This window comes from Purpureocillium takamizusanense, chromosome 3 (genome assembly GCF_022605165.1).
Source record: "Purpureocillium takamizusanense chromosome 3, complete sequence".
Classification (NCBI taxonomy): domain Eukaryota; kingdom Fungi; phylum Ascomycota; class Sordariomycetes; order Hypocreales; family Ophiocordycipitaceae; genus Purpureocillium; species Purpureocillium takamizusanense.
In genome coordinates, this window is record NC_063070.1 from 2,078,112 (window position 1) to 2,093,693 (window position 15,582).

General features: G+C 58.7%; 7 protein-coding genes across 7 annotated transcripts; 4 read left to right on the plus strand and 3 right to left on the minus strand.

Moving 5' to 3' along the window:
* Positions 1-61: 61 nt before the first annotated feature.
* On the minus strand, positions 62-2,854 carry JDV02_004224 (uncharacterized protein; the record flags this gene model as incomplete). Its single annotated transcript, XM_047985421.1, has 6 exons — positions 62-722; positions 769-1,020; positions 1,073-1,457; positions 1,520-1,553; positions 1,621-2,353; positions 2,406-2,854. 6 exons carry the CDS (start codon positions 2,852-2,854, stop codon positions 62-64), a joined length of 2,514 nt encoding a protein of 837 aa, XP_047841398.1.
* Positions 2,855-5,085: 2,231 nt separating this feature from the next.
* On the plus strand, positions 5,086-6,118 carry JDV02_004225 (uncharacterized protein). Its single transcript, XM_047985422.1, has 2 exons — positions 5,086-5,573; positions 5,633-6,118. The coding sequence occupies exons 1-2, from the start codon at positions 5,346-5,348 to the stop codon at positions 5,966-5,968; spliced, it is 564 nt and encodes a 187-aa protein (XP_047841399.1). The 5' UTR covers positions 5,086-5,345; the 3' UTR covers positions 5,969-6,118.
* RPT2 (ATPase of 26S proteasome regulatory subunit 4) lies at positions 6,025-7,795 on the minus strand. Its single transcript, XM_047985423.1, has 4 exons — positions 7,659-7,795; positions 7,557-7,613; positions 6,698-7,504; positions 6,025-6,651 (listed from the first exon to the last, which is right to left on the minus strand). Exons 1-4 carry the CDS (start codon positions 7,659-7,661, stop codon positions 6,145-6,147), a joined length of 1,374 nt encoding a protein of 457 aa, XP_047841400.1. The 5' UTR covers positions 7,662-7,795; the 3' UTR covers positions 6,025-6,144.
* Positions 7,796-8,896: 1,101 nt separating this feature from the next.
* ubc1 (E2 ubiquitin-conjugating enzyme) lies at positions 8,897-9,761 on the plus strand (the record flags this gene model as incomplete). Its single annotated transcript, XM_047985424.1, has 3 exons — positions 8,897-9,157; positions 9,235-9,515; positions 9,587-9,761. 3 exons carry the CDS (start codon positions 8,897-8,899, stop codon positions 9,759-9,761), a joined length of 717 nt encoding a protein of 238 aa, XP_047841401.1.
* Positions 9,762-11,271: 1,510 nt separating this feature from the next.
* LSC1 (ligase of succinyl-coa) lies at positions 11,272-12,934 on the minus strand. The gene is made up of 5 exons (XM_047985425.1): positions 12,617-12,934; positions 12,532-12,560; positions 12,356-12,482; positions 12,205-12,293; positions 11,272-12,138 (listed from the first exon to the last, which is right to left on the minus strand). The coding sequence occupies exons 1-5, from the start codon at positions 12,778-12,780 to the stop codon at positions 11,549-11,551; spliced, it is 999 nt and encodes a 332-aa protein (XP_047841402.1). The 5' UTR covers positions 12,781-12,934; the 3' UTR covers positions 11,272-11,548.
* Positions 12,935-13,261: 327 nt separating this feature from the next.
* On the plus strand, positions 13,262-15,021 carry ELP3 (Histone acetyltransferase; the record flags this gene model as incomplete). Its single annotated transcript, XM_047985426.1, has 2 exons — positions 13,262-13,544; positions 13,598-15,021. 2 exons carry the CDS (start codon positions 13,262-13,264, stop codon positions 15,019-15,021), a joined length of 1,707 nt encoding a protein of 568 aa, XP_047841403.1.
* Positions 15,022-15,218: 197 nt separating this feature from the next.
* JDV02_004230 (uncharacterized protein) lies at positions 15,219-15,581 on the plus strand (the record flags this gene model as incomplete). The annotated part of the gene is made up of 1 exon (XM_047985427.1): positions 15,219-15,581. The coding sequence occupies one exon, from the start codon at positions 15,219-15,221 to the stop codon at positions 15,579-15,581; it is 363 nt and encodes a 120-aa protein (XP_047841404.1).
* Position 15,582: the final 1 nt, after the last annotated feature.

The window sequence follows — 15,582 nt, forward strand, 5'->3', positions numbered from 1 at the left end:
TGTAAGGACGACCGTAGCGCTCAGTCTCGTGGCTGCAGTCGGCGCCGACCCTGTCCAGCGCCTAGTGCACGTGGGAACGGTTCTCTTTGTTCAAGGGATAACGGGCAACTCTCCTTGTGCCGTCGGCGAGGAAGTCGTTGAGCTCTGAGCAGATGCCGCAGTCGCAGTCCACGCCCTGCCTCACCAAGCTAGTGTCGTTTGGCGGCTCTCGTCCCACGTAGTTGAGCAGGTAGGCGCTGAGAAGGGCGACAAATAGGCGTTGGTAGCGCGGTGTATCAAAGGGAATCTCCTTTGATGCCATGGATCCAGCCAGCCAGCGCAGGTACGGAATCCACAACACCTCAAACTCGTCTGCTGCTAACCCCGGAGCGGCTTCAACCACGTTTCGTACGAAGAGTGTGACCACGTAGTCTGGCTCAGACGGGTCGTCGATGGCAGAGAAGAAGTCAGCCAAGGCTTGGGTGCTTACAGCTGTCGCTACTGAGCTGTGCACGCCTGAGGTAAGACGCGGCCGCTTTGCTGAGGCCTCTTGGGTCGACGACGACACGCCTCTAACACGTGTAAAAGACACGGACCTGAGAAAGCACTCGGCGATTAGTCGATGGGCAAATTTTACCCACCCTATGGGTAATGAGCCGTCCACGCCATGCCGTCGCAGCTGGGCCATCAAGGCAAGGTAGAACGCCGGCTGATCGAGCCTCCTATCGAGTTTCGGCATCACACTGCGATGTCAGCGGTGCGATAAGTGGAAACACACGGAGAACATACTATAGTGAGAAGAATTCAGTCGGGTTTTCAAAGTACTGCACGCAGTCCACCATGTCTGATCCGGCCAACGGCCCCAGAACCGTGCTAGAGAGGCAGGCATCGAGGCATTCACGGATCGTTGCGCGAGCCCACCCTCGGATGCAACTTGACTCAGGGTCGGGGCTGGCGATACTTTTTGGGACGGTCATGAAGCTCCTGATGGCCCGATATCGGGCGGAGAAGTGGTTGAAGGAGGAGAGGGCGAGGCACAGACTGGCCTGGTCAGCGTGCGTTATGGCAAATAAGTGCGTTGGGCGAAACTCACCCCTTTTTGATGGCTCTAAAGCGACCCTCGACGTCCTCACCCCGCTGCACCCACTGCATCATTGCCGCGAACGTGCTATGCAGCATCGCACCTTTGTGATTGGAGGCGGCCTGCTCAAAGACGGTATATTCCTCTCTAGCGAGGGCAACTTTGACCACGCCGTGGAGCCCCTCCCCATCAATGGTCAATAGCGGACGCCAGGACGGTCTATCCGGCTCAAGACGTTGCTCCCACACCGTCCGACAAAGCCGCCAGAGCAGCTGCGGGAAAGCTGGTACCGACGGGCGTTGGAGGCATAACCGGGCGTAGTAGCGGATCAGTGGCTGGATATCCGACGTATCGTAAGAGGATTTGGATAAGAACGCGTGGAGCCCGTCGTGAGGAACTATGGCAACGGCCTGTAACGGGCATGAGTCTAGGCCCGCTGTTCTCGTTCGGGCTTCTTACCGCCACATGATACCAATGGGTCGCATCCCCCCCCCTTTTGTTGAACTTGTCAGCCGACATTGTGGATTTGATGTGATTGAAGTCATCGGCTTCGTACGCACCTCGTTGCCGGTATAGCCTCGATCCTCTTCACACTCGCGGTCATCAAAGTACCCATCGGTCAGGAGATCGTCCTCGGCTAGGTCAACCTCTTGGGCAATCATGCGCCCGTCCAAGCCAAACAATGTCTTGAAGCTGTGGTTCGTGCTACAGACATCGGCGAGGTCGTGGAACCCTCCCTCTTCCGATTCGTCGTCGTCGTCGTCGTAGTGGTCGTAGTGGTAGTGGTCGTAGTCGGCGTCTAGAGTCCCTAGCTCCTCCTTGGTCAAGAGACCGAGAAAGACCTCGTAGCCAAGTTCGGTCGACAGGTCGCGGAGCGCCTGGACCTGAGCCAAGTCTCGAGCCTTGAGCGCCCCGATGGACATGTTGGCCTCGGTGTAGTCGTGGTCGAGGACGTGGAGGAGACACTTATTCTGTCTGCTCTCTGGGGCCACGCCGAGCCAACCCGTGAGGATCTGTCGAACAGCCCGCATCTGGCTCTGATGACCACCCACCAGGGGACGCTCGATCGACGTGTCGAGTGTAAGGTTGAACGTCAGGACCCAACGGTAGCCAGACGTGACGGGGAGAACCTCGTGGGAGACATCGGAATACCATGCCAAGTACGACTGCGCCGTCGCCGATGACGAGAGGAGCTTTGCCTGCCCACAATGCTTCACGACAACATCCCCGCCCCCGTGTGCCGACGGAAGGCACACGACGAGCGTGCCAAACATGCCGGAGCATTTCTCCGTGCTGTTTTCGTCAGCGTCTGCCAGCCGTCGCACCAGGGGTCCTTGGCACGCACTCTGTGTGTGCCTTGAACATGGCTCCCTCCCCGTAGATGAGCATCTTGTATATCTCAGCGTGGACGACGGCGTCGATGCCCAGGTCGAGAGCCACGTTGGCGCATATCATCTTGAGGTAACTGGGCCAGGCGGGGTCGCGAAAGCTGAACTGCGAGCGGTCCATTTCCCAGCATTTGCGCACGCTGAGGTCGACGAGGGTCTCCTCTTTCCTGCCAAAGGGTGCGTGACGACACTTGTCGATCAAGCGCGCCGCCTGGGCTTCGCCGAGCGGCATGGACACCTCACCGAGGCCATCGACGAAGAGGCCGGCGGGCGGCGCGTCGGGCAGGGTCGCGATGGTCGCGAAGGAGCCCGGAGTCTGGATGTTGTCGAGCTCGTTCAGCAGATCTCCGCGCAGGTCGGGCTCTCCCCCCGCGGACATGTCGCCGAGGCCATGCGCGTTCGCCATGCGCAGCGTGTGGGCTGTGCCTGCTTGGTGTTGCCAATGGTCGAGTGCCCATGTATACGAACTAAGTTACTGCCTGGCGCGAAACGGATGCCGTGCTCACGACGAGAAGACGCGTCGCGAAGCTGTGGGGCGCCACTTTCCAAACTTTATTAATGAACAGTATACGGAGCAGTACCTCGAACGCACAGTCAACCGGGCCCCCCGGTCAAGGCGTCGAATCGCACCCAAAATCATTTGACAAGTTGAGGCTCGCAGTACGTACTGTAAACGCATGGAAGTTGGTAATTGAGTTAGTTACTGCCTAAACCCAATGTGCAGCTACTTGCTAGTCCAAGCCCGTGCTTCGTCTCAGGTCCGACCCAACCGGTGCCAGTAGTAATGGTACGAATACGTGTCTCAAAGTTCCACCGCTTTTATGCCACTTTACCTTACCTACAGTATACCTTGGTCCCTTATTACCACAGCATTACGCAGGTACTTCCTTCATACATATCAGGGTGGTCATCCTAGTCGCCCGAGCTCTTGAGCAACGGCCATCTTCATGTAATACCGCTACGTAGTGTCCTTTCGGTGAAGCATGTTAATGTCAGATGATTGCTTGCGTCGGGCCGACTGTCGCACATCGCTATCAGTGTCTGTAATCTATTCAATGACGTCTATATAAAAGTGCGCTGCGACGCGAATCATCGCGCGGGGCGTCCGACGGACAATGATGCGCCCGCATCAGCATGTCTCTATCCTGCTGCCTGCTGTTGCCTAATGTTCCGTTATCGCTTGAAGCCGGGTGGTGTCAAGCTGCTCCGTTCATGTTTAGCGCGGCTTCAGTAGAAACTAATATAACGAAATAAAGATATGCTCTCCTATCTACAGTATACAAGTACGTATATATTAAAGCCCTTAATCGCCTATAAAGCCTGTCCCCCCCCTCCCCCTAGGATGTCTTGCTCTATAGCTACATGCGTAGAAGTTTCAACCTCTTTCTCATCTCTTACCTCAGGATCTTCGTCTTTACAAGCGTATGTATATATATCCTTATGTTTGGCTATATCTATTTTACTAATCTGCCCTAGGTTTCACCCATTACACGGAAGTCTATACCATGCGGGTGCCGGATATCCTCTGCGTCCTCTTCGCTACGCTCGTTGCGGCTAGACTTTTCGCGAGAAATGACGAGTCAAGTTTGTTCACCACCAATATTGAAGCACAGGAAGAGGCGGACAGAAGGAACGAACAAGACCTTATTGGCGTACGAGCCGCCCACCTCATTCTTGCCCATCCCTTCTCCCCCTCTTTCTCCGAATCTTCAGCCCTAATAGAGGGGAGCATGCTAGCCGGGGGTGATGGAAATTACGCACTTCGCTGAGGCATACACAGCAGGCTTTACTATTCCGTTAGTGCTGACTTTGCAGCTAGACAATTGGTGAAATGCCAATAGATCCGTTTCTGCCTTGTTGCTGGTATAGATACAGCATCGCAGGTTACAGCCCTAACGACCAAGCATGGAGAATTATCGAGGAGGATCGGGATCTTAAATGTGACTCGGTAAGTAGCAAGTATTATTAGTAGGCTCGCTCTTCTAAGCAGTCCGCGCCATTACCCTCGCCCTCCCACGCCGCTAGCAGCAGTCTACGACCGAAATGCCCAGCCCCCTAGCTATATATTAATGCGTTGCCGATTTGCGTTGCTAACGGGGGTGGTGCTTTTCTAGCTTGGAACTTATACGATGGGAGAGCCATGTCTTGTCCGGTGCTCGGAATGGTACGCGATATGCGGCACGATAGGGGTAGAGCAGGCGTTGTCGTGTGGCATGTAATGCCTAACAAAATAGCCGACCATGTCTCGCAGCGGTTGGGGTCAGGAATTTTGTTGGTCGTTTTGTTTTTGTTTCGTGCCGCACTTGGCGGACCTCAAGAAGTCGGACTGCGCCTCGCTTCACAAGTAAAGTCTCAGACGTTAGGATAAGTTGAAGGGATTCATGGGCTCCGTCAGCCGTCCACTGCGTCCTCCGAGGTGACTTTGACGATAATGGTTGCACAAAAGCCTTGGTGGCTGCCAAAAAAAAAATGAATGTCGGAAGAAACCCTGCTTTCCCGAGACGGGGCGCAGGCCAATCTCTGACATTATACGATACTGCATGCTTCGTGAAAGTGTCCCCCCCGCGTCGACGTCGATGGCTGTGGCACCCTCCCACATGGTACGTAGTCATCTGCGTCACCGTTGCGCGGCCAAGACACCTTCTTGCCCAACCGACACCTTATTTCGACCTCGCACCACCACATTCCGCTCCGCGACCTGTCCGTCCGTCCGTCCGTCCGTTCGGCCATGCCCGCCGCAGCCCATCACAGTCGCATCTCGCATCACCACCCGCTTTCGACCCGTTGAACAAGCAGGCGCCAGCCATTTGACCGGCCCGGCCAGCTAGTAAGCGACGCGCCCGCGATACTACGTACCTACTTTGCGCTCCCTGCCAGCTCTGCCACAGCTGCACGCCATGCCCGCTGCCATCGCGGATCAAGACGCCGGGGGCCGGCAACACGCTCGTGACCGCTCGCCGCCTGCCCCTGCCGCCGCGTCCACGGTCAAGGCCATCATCGCCGATCAGGTCACTGGTACCTACTCCGTCGCCCAGCGGTCCCTCGACCGCGTCGTGCCGCCATCCTCGCGACGCCACGCGTACGACGCGGCTTCGGCACTCGCCTCGTCGCGACCCATCCTCTTCGTACGACTGAGCCCCACGCGCATCCTCGCATCCCCCGACGCGGAGCTAACGCTGCGCAGTCGTTTCTGCTCGCGCAAGTCTGCTTCTCTCTGCTGCCTCTGCTGCTCTTCACCCTTTTCTGTGCGTCGGCCGTGGGCTTCGCCCTCGCAACGGGCCTTCTCTTCACGCTCTTCTGGGTTGGCGTCGCGCTCTTCGCCCTTGTGCCGACGCTGCTTCTCACATCATCCGTTGCCGCGCTGATGTGGGCGTGGGCGCTCTCCGCGTTCCTCGTCGCTCGCTGGCTCTACAGTCACGCACCCCCGGGCGTCACTGGCCGGCAAGCCCAAGCACCGGTGAAGAGCGTTAGCCTCAAGGAAGAAGACTTGGACAACAAGGTGGAGCCTGCGCGTAATTGACTGGGGGGGCTGCACGATTGGCAACATAGCACCAGCGAGAGACTGACTGTCGGCATGTGGGCGCAGTTTTCCTCATAATTTTAGTGATAATACAACTCATTACTCGGCTGTGTCTCGCCACCCCGCGTCCAGCTGAGCAGCCCTCCTCAACGTTTACGTCTACTGTACAGTATACACTACAGATACAGACCCTCCGGCTCACCCTCCTGCTTGGTCCGCAGCACCCGCTCCCTGGCAGACCTGAAGTCGGCCATCTGCACGCGCATGCGGCGCTCTCGCAGGGCGAGCATGCCCGCCTCGGAGCAGATGGCCTTGATGTCGGCACCAGATAGGTCGTCTTTTTGCGAGATGAACTCCTCGAGGTCAACATCCTCGCTGAGGTTCATCTTGGACGTGTGCAGGTTGAAGATCTTGCGCTTTGTGTTCTGGTCGGGGTTCTCGAACAGGATCTTACGATCGATGCGGCCGGGCCGGATCAGGGCCGGGTCCAGCGTGTCGATCTTGTTGGTGGCCATGATGACCTTGACGTCGCCCCGGTCGTCGAAACCATCGAGCTGGTTGAGGAGCTCCAACATGGTCCGCTGAACCTCGCGCTCGCCGCCCGAGGTCGAATCGTAGCGCTTAGTGCCGATGGCGTCGATCTCGTCGATGAACACGATGGATGGGGCGTTTTCACCAGCAACCTAGACTAATCAGCGTGCGTCTTCGTAGTCAGCACGTCACACATACCTGGAACAGCTGTCGGACCAGCCGTGGGCCGTCGCCCAGGTATTTTTGGATCAGCTCGCTGCCAACGATGCGCAGGAACGTGGCCGATGTTTGGTTCGCGACGGCCTTGGCCAGCAGCGTCTTGCCCGTGCCGGGGGCGCCATAGAGAATGACACCTTTGGGCGGCTTGATGCCCATCTCCTCGTACAGCTCCGGATGCAGCAGTGGCAACTCGACCGACTCCCTGACTTCCTGGATCTGCTGCTCCAGGCCGCCAATGTCCGCGTACGACTCGGTGGGCGCCTTGTCGAGCTTCATGACGCTGACGATGGGGTCCGTGTCGTCCGTCAGGACGCCCACGATGCTGACGCTCTTGTGGTGAAGGAGCACGCTCGCCCCGGGCTCAAGAAGGTCCTTGTCGACAAAGCTCATGATGCTGACGTAGTACTCGGGGCCAGTGGTGCTGCTGACGATGGCGTGGTCATCGTCAATCAGCTCCTCGAGGGTGCCCACGCCCATCGGGCTGCCGCGCATGTCGTCGACGCGGCCGCGCTCGTCGGCTAACCGGTCGACGTCAGCGTCGGGGCCGGCGGTCTGACCCTCCTTGGCAGCCTTGGCCTTGCGCAGTCGCTCTTGATTCTCGACGTACTCCTCCTCAAGCAGGAGGTGATCATGGATCCGCTGCATCCGTAGCAGGCGGAGCTTGCAGCGACTCGTGGGGTATACGGCAGGGAGCTTGGCCGCCGCGCTGGTGCCGCCGGCCTTTCTCTTCTTGCGGCCGACCCGCGTCGTCGGTCGGGGAGGAGGTTCATACTTAGGCTTGTCCTTCTGTACAATTGTCAGGTAAGGGGGGCACGGGACAGAACCTCGGGGCGCGTACCTTCTTGTCCTTGTCGTCGCGGCCGTCGCCGCCTCCCATGCCAGATTGGCCTTGACCCTGCGATGGTCAGCTTGGCACTCTCGAGGCCAGCACCAGACTTACCATATTGGCGTCAAGCTCTAGGAGCTCGTGCTTTCAAACAAGGGCCTGCGGAGGTATGATACAGCTTGATCACAGCTCGGGGGATGGTTGAGGGTAGTGTAGATGGATACAGAGCTGTTGTGAAGGGTTCCGGTCTTGGTCGTTGATGATGAATCGCCGCCTGGCCATCAGGCGCCAGGGAACACGCAGCTCTGGATCACGTGATCATAATGCACGTGACCTGCTTGGCCGCCCTTGAAAAGAGCAACGGGCGATTGTGCCGCATGCCCGCAAATTGAGGCCGGTTTGATCAAGTAGACATTTCCCGGAATTCTCTGAGCAAACCTTGCAACGCAATGCAAATTACCATTGCATGTTTTGCAGGCGCCGTTTTTGGTGCGAATTTGTCAACTGAATCGGCGACACGATTCGTCCCCTCCAGTTAGCAAGCTACCCCATACCCTATACTCCGCTCTTCTTGGAAGCTTGCCAAGTTGGGCTCAAAGGCTCGCGAGCTCCCGGTGTAAGAGACTTTGGAGCTGGTGGTGACGCATATCTACTAATAAAACATGTCTTTCAGAGCGTCAATGTTGTCGCTGGGGCGGCCCCGGCTCTCTTGATCTTATGGGTATGGCAGCACGCAGGCTTTGGTAGTGATTGTGAGGCCGGTGGTCATGGCTGAGGTGAGTACAAAGTACGAAGTAGATAACAGACAAAGAGGTAGCCTCCCACAATGACACCCACTACCAAGGTGCGTGAGCACGTTCTCTTGGCAGTACTAGAAAGAATTTGTTACTATAGCACAAAGGACTGCGCGTGCCAAGTAGCGGCGGCCCCGCATCACGGAGCGCGTTGTCGCCTCGGCGTTGCGGCAACTCGAGGCGATGCTGAAAGCATGATGCGCCGACATGGTGGCCAGCCTACCTACTAACCTATATTTAGCGCCCGACGACTGCACTGCACACCCTCGAGCTTTCCGCCCACTGACGTCGTTTTCGCAGTGTCTTTCCGTTCCCACACTGGTGTGGCAGTTCCAACGTATATTGTCAGCCCCTCCGCCTGGCCTCGGGCAGTTTTCCTAACAACCGCCTCAGCGTCCGCCCACTCGTCTGACTACTAAGCCGCCCTCGTCGTCATCCTCGACCTCGACCTCGACCTCGACCTCGCCTCCCCCCCCGCGCGACGCTGCCCACGTCTTTCGCCGCCGACAGTCGCAGCACCGGAAACCAGCCCGACCGCACGTCCCAACCACCCCCGCCATGACGAGCAGCCGGGACCGCCGCATCGCCAAGGAGCTGGCCGACATCCAGGCCGACCGAGATAGCTCCGGCGTATACGCAGCACCCGCCGACGGCGTGTCTCTCAAGCACCTCAAGGGCGTCATCCCCGCGCCCCCGGACACACCGTATGCGGGCGCATCGTACGATATCGATATCCAGATCCCCGACACATACCCTTTCAAGTCGCCGCTCATGAAGTTTGAGACCAAGATCTGGCACCCTAACGTCAGCAGTCAGACGGTGCGCCGGCTTCTCCCCGACCCCGACCCCGACCCCGACATGGCACCAGGCTCGCGGCTGACTCAAAGATTGTGCAGGGCGCCATCTGTCTCGACACGCTGGGCAGTGGGTGGTCGCCCGTCCAGACCATCAAAACGGCTCTCCTCTCGCTGCGCATGCTGCTCGAGGCCCCCAACCCCAAGGATCCGCAGGATGCCGAGGTAGCCAGCATGATGGTCGAGAACCCCGAACGGTTTGCCCGCGTCGCCCAGGACTGGGCCGTCCGCTTTGCCGGCGCCAACCGCCAGGCCTTCGACCTCAACAAGTGGCTCTCGAAGCATGGGAACCAGCCGGTGCAGCGCGCCAGCGGCTCCAACCGGTATGTCTTGTCTTGGGCAGGCGGACGACTGACGGTCGGAACCTAACGGACTCGCACGCTGACTGGCGCAGATACATGGGCTACAACAAGGACTTGGTCGACCGCTTTGTCAACATGGGCTTTGACATTGACGCCGTAATCGACGCTTTCCATTATTTTGGTATCGATCGGAATAACGGGCGAGATTACGCTCTGGAGGAGGCCTACATGGGCGACATCACAGCCCGCCTGCTAGGCGAGCAATGAGCGGCCACGTAACGACATGCATTGGGAGGAGCATCATCATTCGCGGAGTTTTTCTTTTCCCTCTTTCTCTTAGTAATTTTTTTTAGTCGGGTTTACTTTGGGTTGGGCAGTCTTCTGGCTGTGAGGTGTTGGGGTTCACGCGTTCGACAGGGTCTATTCGGCATATCTTCTGTGAGCACGAAGTAGGCAGCGATGTTAAATGACTTGGCGGCGGCATCCAAGCGCCCCGCCGCCACTTGCAAACCTGTACGGTCCGAACTCTGCAAGAGCTGTCTCTGTTGTTTCCGAGAGCGCGTGATGTGGACTGGCACGGGCCAGTGCATAGAGGGATCTCCTCTGGCGGGTCTGCCAGCCAGTTCATGAAACCGCTTCTCGAAACCTCGCGGCAAGGGGCAGTCAGCCGGCGCCATGATGCCCAAGGCGGGTGATCATGGTCCCCTTTCAAGAAGCACGGTGCCCTAACGCTGGTCACGGGGGCGATGGTCTACGCAACCAAGCCGCAGGGTGGTGACGTGTGCAGAATTTTCGAAACGCAATGAGTTCTGCGGCCAAATGCGCGCTTTGCAAGTCGTCATCCGTTGATGCTGGGCCGAATGGGGGTATGTGTCCACGCCCGACGAGTGTCAGAGGCCGAGCTCGTTTGCAGCAGGAACCCGCTGTTGCCCAAGGCTCCGGTTGCCTCGCGCAATCATCTGCGCTGAGATGCAACAAAAGAAAGACCCTAGTGTAAACCGACGCGGCACAGGACCGTAGCTGGCCGACGCTTGACACTGGACGACAAGGCTGACAATTCCATTATGTACTGATTTGGTCATGGTGTAGACGGGAACAAAGAGTCAAGGGGCGTCGTCGCCTCAAATATATTTACATGTTGCCGACCATTGTCGAAAGTCCCGCACGTCTTCTCTTCTTGAACCAGATCTGTTACAGTACGCCTTCTCGATCAACATGAAGTTCACCGTGGCTCTACTCTTCCTTGCCGGTCTGGCTATGGCCGCCCCAGAGGACCATCATGATGAAAAATCATGCACTGTACGTTACGCGTTGAAGGCATAAAGAGTGGGCGTCTGTTGACACGATCGCACTGCTGTAGAAGAAGGGACGTCATTGCGATGACACCAAGGTAAGGGCTCCTCTGCACGTACAGCCTGTCCGGCCAAGTTTGCTGATCTGCCGTGTTACACTAGGAGTGTTGCGGCAAACTGCAATGCATCGTCGGGTACGGGTCGTTCGCGGTAAGTTCCCAAGCCGGAAGCTCACCTATTTTACGGCGGAGCCGCTGACGGGAGTAGAAAAAATGCTTACCCGTGTAATGAGCACGGCTCCCTTCAAGGCAGAACCTGGAGGGTAGAGATATGGATTGGAAACGGGGAACACAACAGGAGAGCGGGCATGGTTGGCAGAACGAACTGGTTTCGGTTTGGGGTGATTGTGTCGACTGCAGGCCAGAATAGGTATAACATGGATAAATTGCAGCATCCTCACGCCGAAGACATGCGCATACATGTACCCTGTCTGATGCCGAGTGAATCCATAGCAGTGCCGACGATAGCTGCCCGCATCAGTTGCGTAGCGCACGCAAACCGGCGCTATTCGACCAAGTGAACTGGGGTGCAACGATTGGCGTCCCCCAACAGCACATCGCCCGGCTGTGCGGATCGATTTGGTACATTCGGCATGGTGCCAGTCTATCTTACGGTATGATAATGGAACAAATCAGCCACCGCGCCCGTCAGCGGCCGTCGGCGCGCCTCGACACGGGAGCCTCGACCTCTCCATCGACTAAATTACAAAAGATCCCGACGAACAAACTCGTCGTACAACGCCTTGCCGAGGCCAGCGGGTGAGCGCTCAACAATGACGCCGGCGGCCTCGAGGGCGCTGATCTTGGAGTCGGCGCCGCCCTTGCCGCCAGAAACGATGGCGCCGGCGTGACCCATACGGCGACCGGGAGGGGCAGAAATACCGGCGATGAAGGAAACGACAGGCTTGCCGCCGCCGACCGTGTTGGCCTGCTTGAGGAACTCGGCGGCTTCCTCCTCGGCGGAGCCACCAATCTCGCCAATCATGATGATGCCGTCCGTCTCGGGATCTTCAGTGAAGACCTTGAGGCAGTCAATGAAGTTGGTGCCGCTGAAGGGGTCACCGCCAATGCCAACGACGAGCGACTGGCCCAGGCCGGCCTGGGTAGTCTGGTTGACAGCCTCGTAGGTCAGGGTGCCAGAGCGAGAGACGATACCGATGCGGCCGCGCTTGTGGATGAAGCCAGGCATGATTCCGATCTTGCATAGGCCGGGAGCGATAATGCCGGGGCAGTTGGGGCCGACGAGACGGGTCTTGCTCTGCGACTTAAGCATCGACGTGATGCGCACCATGTCTGGGGCGAGTGAGTGAGCAAAGGAGGGGTCTGAGGCTGGAGGGACAAGAGGGTTCGGTCACGAACCGTGTTGCGGAATGCCCTCAGTGATGCAGACGACGAGGGGAATCTCAGCCTCGAGGGCCTCTTCGATACCGGCAGCGGCCAGGGGAGGACTTTGTTATATCATGTCAGTCGAAGAAGTCGCTGGCTTCGTGGGAGGAGGATGATCTCTCACGGGACGAAGAGGGCCGTGGCAGTCGCGCCGGTCTCCTTGACGGCATCAGAGACGTTCTTGAAGACGGGCAGGTTGAGATGCGACTGGCCAGCCTTCTTGGGGTTCGTGCCGCCGACGACCTTGGTTCCTGAAGAGGTCAGTGACGGCTGAAGAAACATCTCGAGACTTGTTCATACCGTATTCAATGGCCTGCTGGGCGTGGAAGCTGGGCTTGTCAGCACCACCGCACGTCCATCACAAAACGATATTTATAAAACTCACGTTCCCTGCTTGCCAGTGAAGCCCTGAAAGATGACCTTGGTGTCGCCGTTGATGCGCAGGTTCTCGATCGTCTTGGAGTAGGGGCTGTTGGAGGAGCTGTAGGCGCGACGGGCAGCCTGGCGCAACGCGGCCGAGCGCGCCGCCGTCCTGGGAAGAGCCTGCATGGCGAGCGTGAGGAGGAGAGGGGAGATTTGTCGTCTCGAGACGCCGCGATGCAGCGTAGACTGGAGGGCAGAGTTTGGAGAGCTGGAGTCCGGAGCTTGGTTGCGCGAAATCGAGAGCTTTGGCGACGACTCGGGTTCTCTCGGACACGGCAACTGTCTTTTTCCGACACCACGGGTCCATGCATGCACTGGAGCCGGGCTGGGCTGGGCGCGGGCGCCTCACCGACCGCCGACCGACCGCCCAGCTCGGGCACCTTGTCAGGCGGCGCGCCCTGGTTACTGGGGTACGTACCTTATTAACCTGGCCGCAAATTTCCAGTCTCTGCGGCCGGCAGCCCCACCAAGAATTTGTTGTAACTGCCTTCAAGTTACTAAGTTAGTTATTGCATCCACCGCCCCGGGTCGCCGACTTACGCCGCGCACAGCTTCGCAGTCTGGACGCAACATCGAGGACCGCCATCTTGCACCAACTGTCGCAACCATGGCTACCGCGACCGTCACGACGACCAGGCGCAAGGGCGATCTCGCGCCCGAGAGCGAGCGCTTCTTGCGCTGCTGCGCCGACGTGGCCAACGCCCTCATCGAGGACCACGAGGCCACCAAGGACGGCCGCACCTCGCGGGACATCAACCTCAACAGCCTGCGCGCCAAGATGTCCAAGAAACACAAGCTGACAAACATACCACCGTTGACGGCCATCATTGCCGCTATTCCCGAGCACTACAAAAAGTACATTTTGCACAAGCTCATCGCCAAGCCCATCCGTATGAGGCCCGCCCGAGCCGGCTCGCCGCGCAACTGGCTAACTGCCCTGCAGGAACCTCGTCTGGCATCGCCGTCGTCGCCGTCATGTGCAAGCCACATCGGTGCCCGCACATTGCCTACACGGGCAACATCTGCGTGTACTGCCCCGGTGGGCCCGACTCCGACTTCGAGTACAGCACGCAGTCGTACACGGGGTACGAGCCGACGTCGATGCGGGCCATCCGCGCGCGGTATGATCCGTTCGAGCAGGCGCGCGGCCGGGTCGATCAGCTCAAATCTCTCGGCCACTCGGTCGACAAGGTCGAGTACATCATCATGGGCGGCACCTTCATGTCGCTGCCCGAGGCCTACCGCGAGGACTTTATCTCGCAGCTACACAACGCCCTCAGCGGCTACCAGACGTCCAAGGTTGACGAGGCGGTCGAGGCGGGTGAGATGAGCAATGTTAAGTGCGTGGGAATTACCATCGAGACACGGCCCGACTATTGCCTGCAGCCGCACCTCTCCGACATGCTGCGGTACGGTTGCACGCGCCTTGAAATTGGCGTGCAGTCGCTGTACGAGGACGTCGCGCGCGACACTAACCGCGGGCACACGGTGGCGGCCGTGGCCGAGACCTTTTGCCTGGCCAAGGACGCCGGGTTCAAGGTGGTCAGCCACATGATGCCGGACCTGCCCAACGTAGGCATGGAACGCGACGTCGACCAATTCCGCGAGTACTTTGAGAACCCGGCCTTTCGAACCGACGGCCTCAAGATCTACCCGACGCTCGTCATCCGCGGCACGGGCCTGTACGAGCTGTGGCGTACGGGCCGATACCAGAACTACACCCCTAACGGGCTTATCGACCTGGTGGCGCGCATCCTCGCCCTTATCCCGCCTTGGACGCGCATCTACCGGGTGCAGCGAGATATTCCCATGCCACTAGTGACATCGGGCGTCGAGAACGGCAATCTGCGGGAGCTGGCGCTGGCGCGCATGAGGGACTTTGGGACGACATGCCGCGACGTGCGTACGCGCGAGGTGGGCGTCAACGAGGTCAAGAACAAGATCCGGCCGAACCAGATCGAGCTGGTGCGCCGCGACTACGCGGCCAACGGCGGCTGGGAGACGTTTTTGGCCTACGAAGACCCCAAGCAGGACATCTTGGTGGCGCTGCTGCGGCTGCGCAAATGCACGGAAAAGTACACATACCGCGAGGAGCTGGTCGGACAGCCGACCAGCATGATTCGCGAGCTGCACGTCTACGGCACGGCGGTGCCCATCCACGCCCGCGACCCGCGCAAGTTCCAACACCAGGGCTTCGGCACGCTGCTCATGGAGGAGGCAGAGCGCATCGCCCGGGAGGAGCACGGCAGCGACAAGATCAGCGTCATCTCGGGCGTCGGCGTGCGCAGTTACTACGCCAAGCTGGGGTACTGGCTGGACGGACCGTACATGAGCAAGTGGCTTGATGGCCGGGACCAGACGGCGTGACGAGCTGAGCAGCCCTTTTTCCCCGTGACGGCGGACAAAGGTTCGGCCGAGAGAGGCGACAAGAACTCTCCTAAAACCCCGCCTAACCATCATCACCGCCCAGGTAATTCGAATCAAACCAAAACCAAAACACAATCACATCACAAATCATCATCACACCACACACACTCGCAGGCGCACCGCAAAAACACACAAACATGACGTCTCCAACGGTCAAGGCGCTATCATGGGGCATCATGGAGATTCCGGACGTCGGCAACGGCAAGGACTTCAAGCTCTGGCCCGGCGGCGGCCGAGAGTGGAACTGGGGTGAGACGGGGACGCGACACCGGCCGGGCATCCAGGTCTCCGACATCGAGGAGCTCATCACAAAGGGGGCGACGGTGGTTGTGCTCTCGCGTGGCTTCGAAAACAAGCTTCGCGTCGACGCGGGCGTGCTGGACTATCTCGCGGACAAGAACGTGTCGGTGCACATTGCGGCCACTCCCGAGGCGGTGACCATGTACAACAGCTTGGCTGGAACGACATTGGTCGGAGGGCTCTTTCATTCGACCTGCTAGT

Bases quoted from the DNA above. Each gene is read 5' to 3' on its own strand.
- LSC1 (XM_047985425.1), bottom strand. From the start codon at position 12,780: ATGCAGGCTCTTCCCAGGACGGCGGCGCGCTCGGCCGCGTTGCGCCAG. The intron at 12,294-12,355 runs GTGAGAGATCAT...GATATAACAAAG, and splicing joins GCCACGGCCCTCTTCGTCCC to TCCTCCCCTGGCCGCTGCCG. The intron at 12,139-12,204 runs GTTCGTGACCGA...CACTCGCCCCAG, and splicing joins TGAGGGCATTCCGCAACACG to ACATGGTGCGCATCACGTCG.
- RPT2 (XM_047985423.1), bottom strand. The intron at 7,505-7,556 runs GTACGCGCCCCG...ACAATTGTACAG, and splicing joins GCGACGACAAGGACAAGAAG to AAGGACAAGCCTAAGTATGA. The intron at 6,652-6,697 runs GTATGTGTGACG...TGATTAGTCTAG, and splicing joins TGGTCCGACAGCTGTTCCAG to GTTGCTGGTGAAAACGCCCC.
- JDV02_004225 (XM_047985422.1), top strand. From the start codon at position 5,346: ATGCCCGCTGCCATCGCGGATCAAGACGCCGGGGGCCGGCAACACGCT. The intron at 5,574-5,632 runs GTACGACTGAGC...AACGCTGCGCAG, and splicing joins CGTCGCGACCCATCCTCTTC to TCGTTTCTGCTCGCGCAAGT.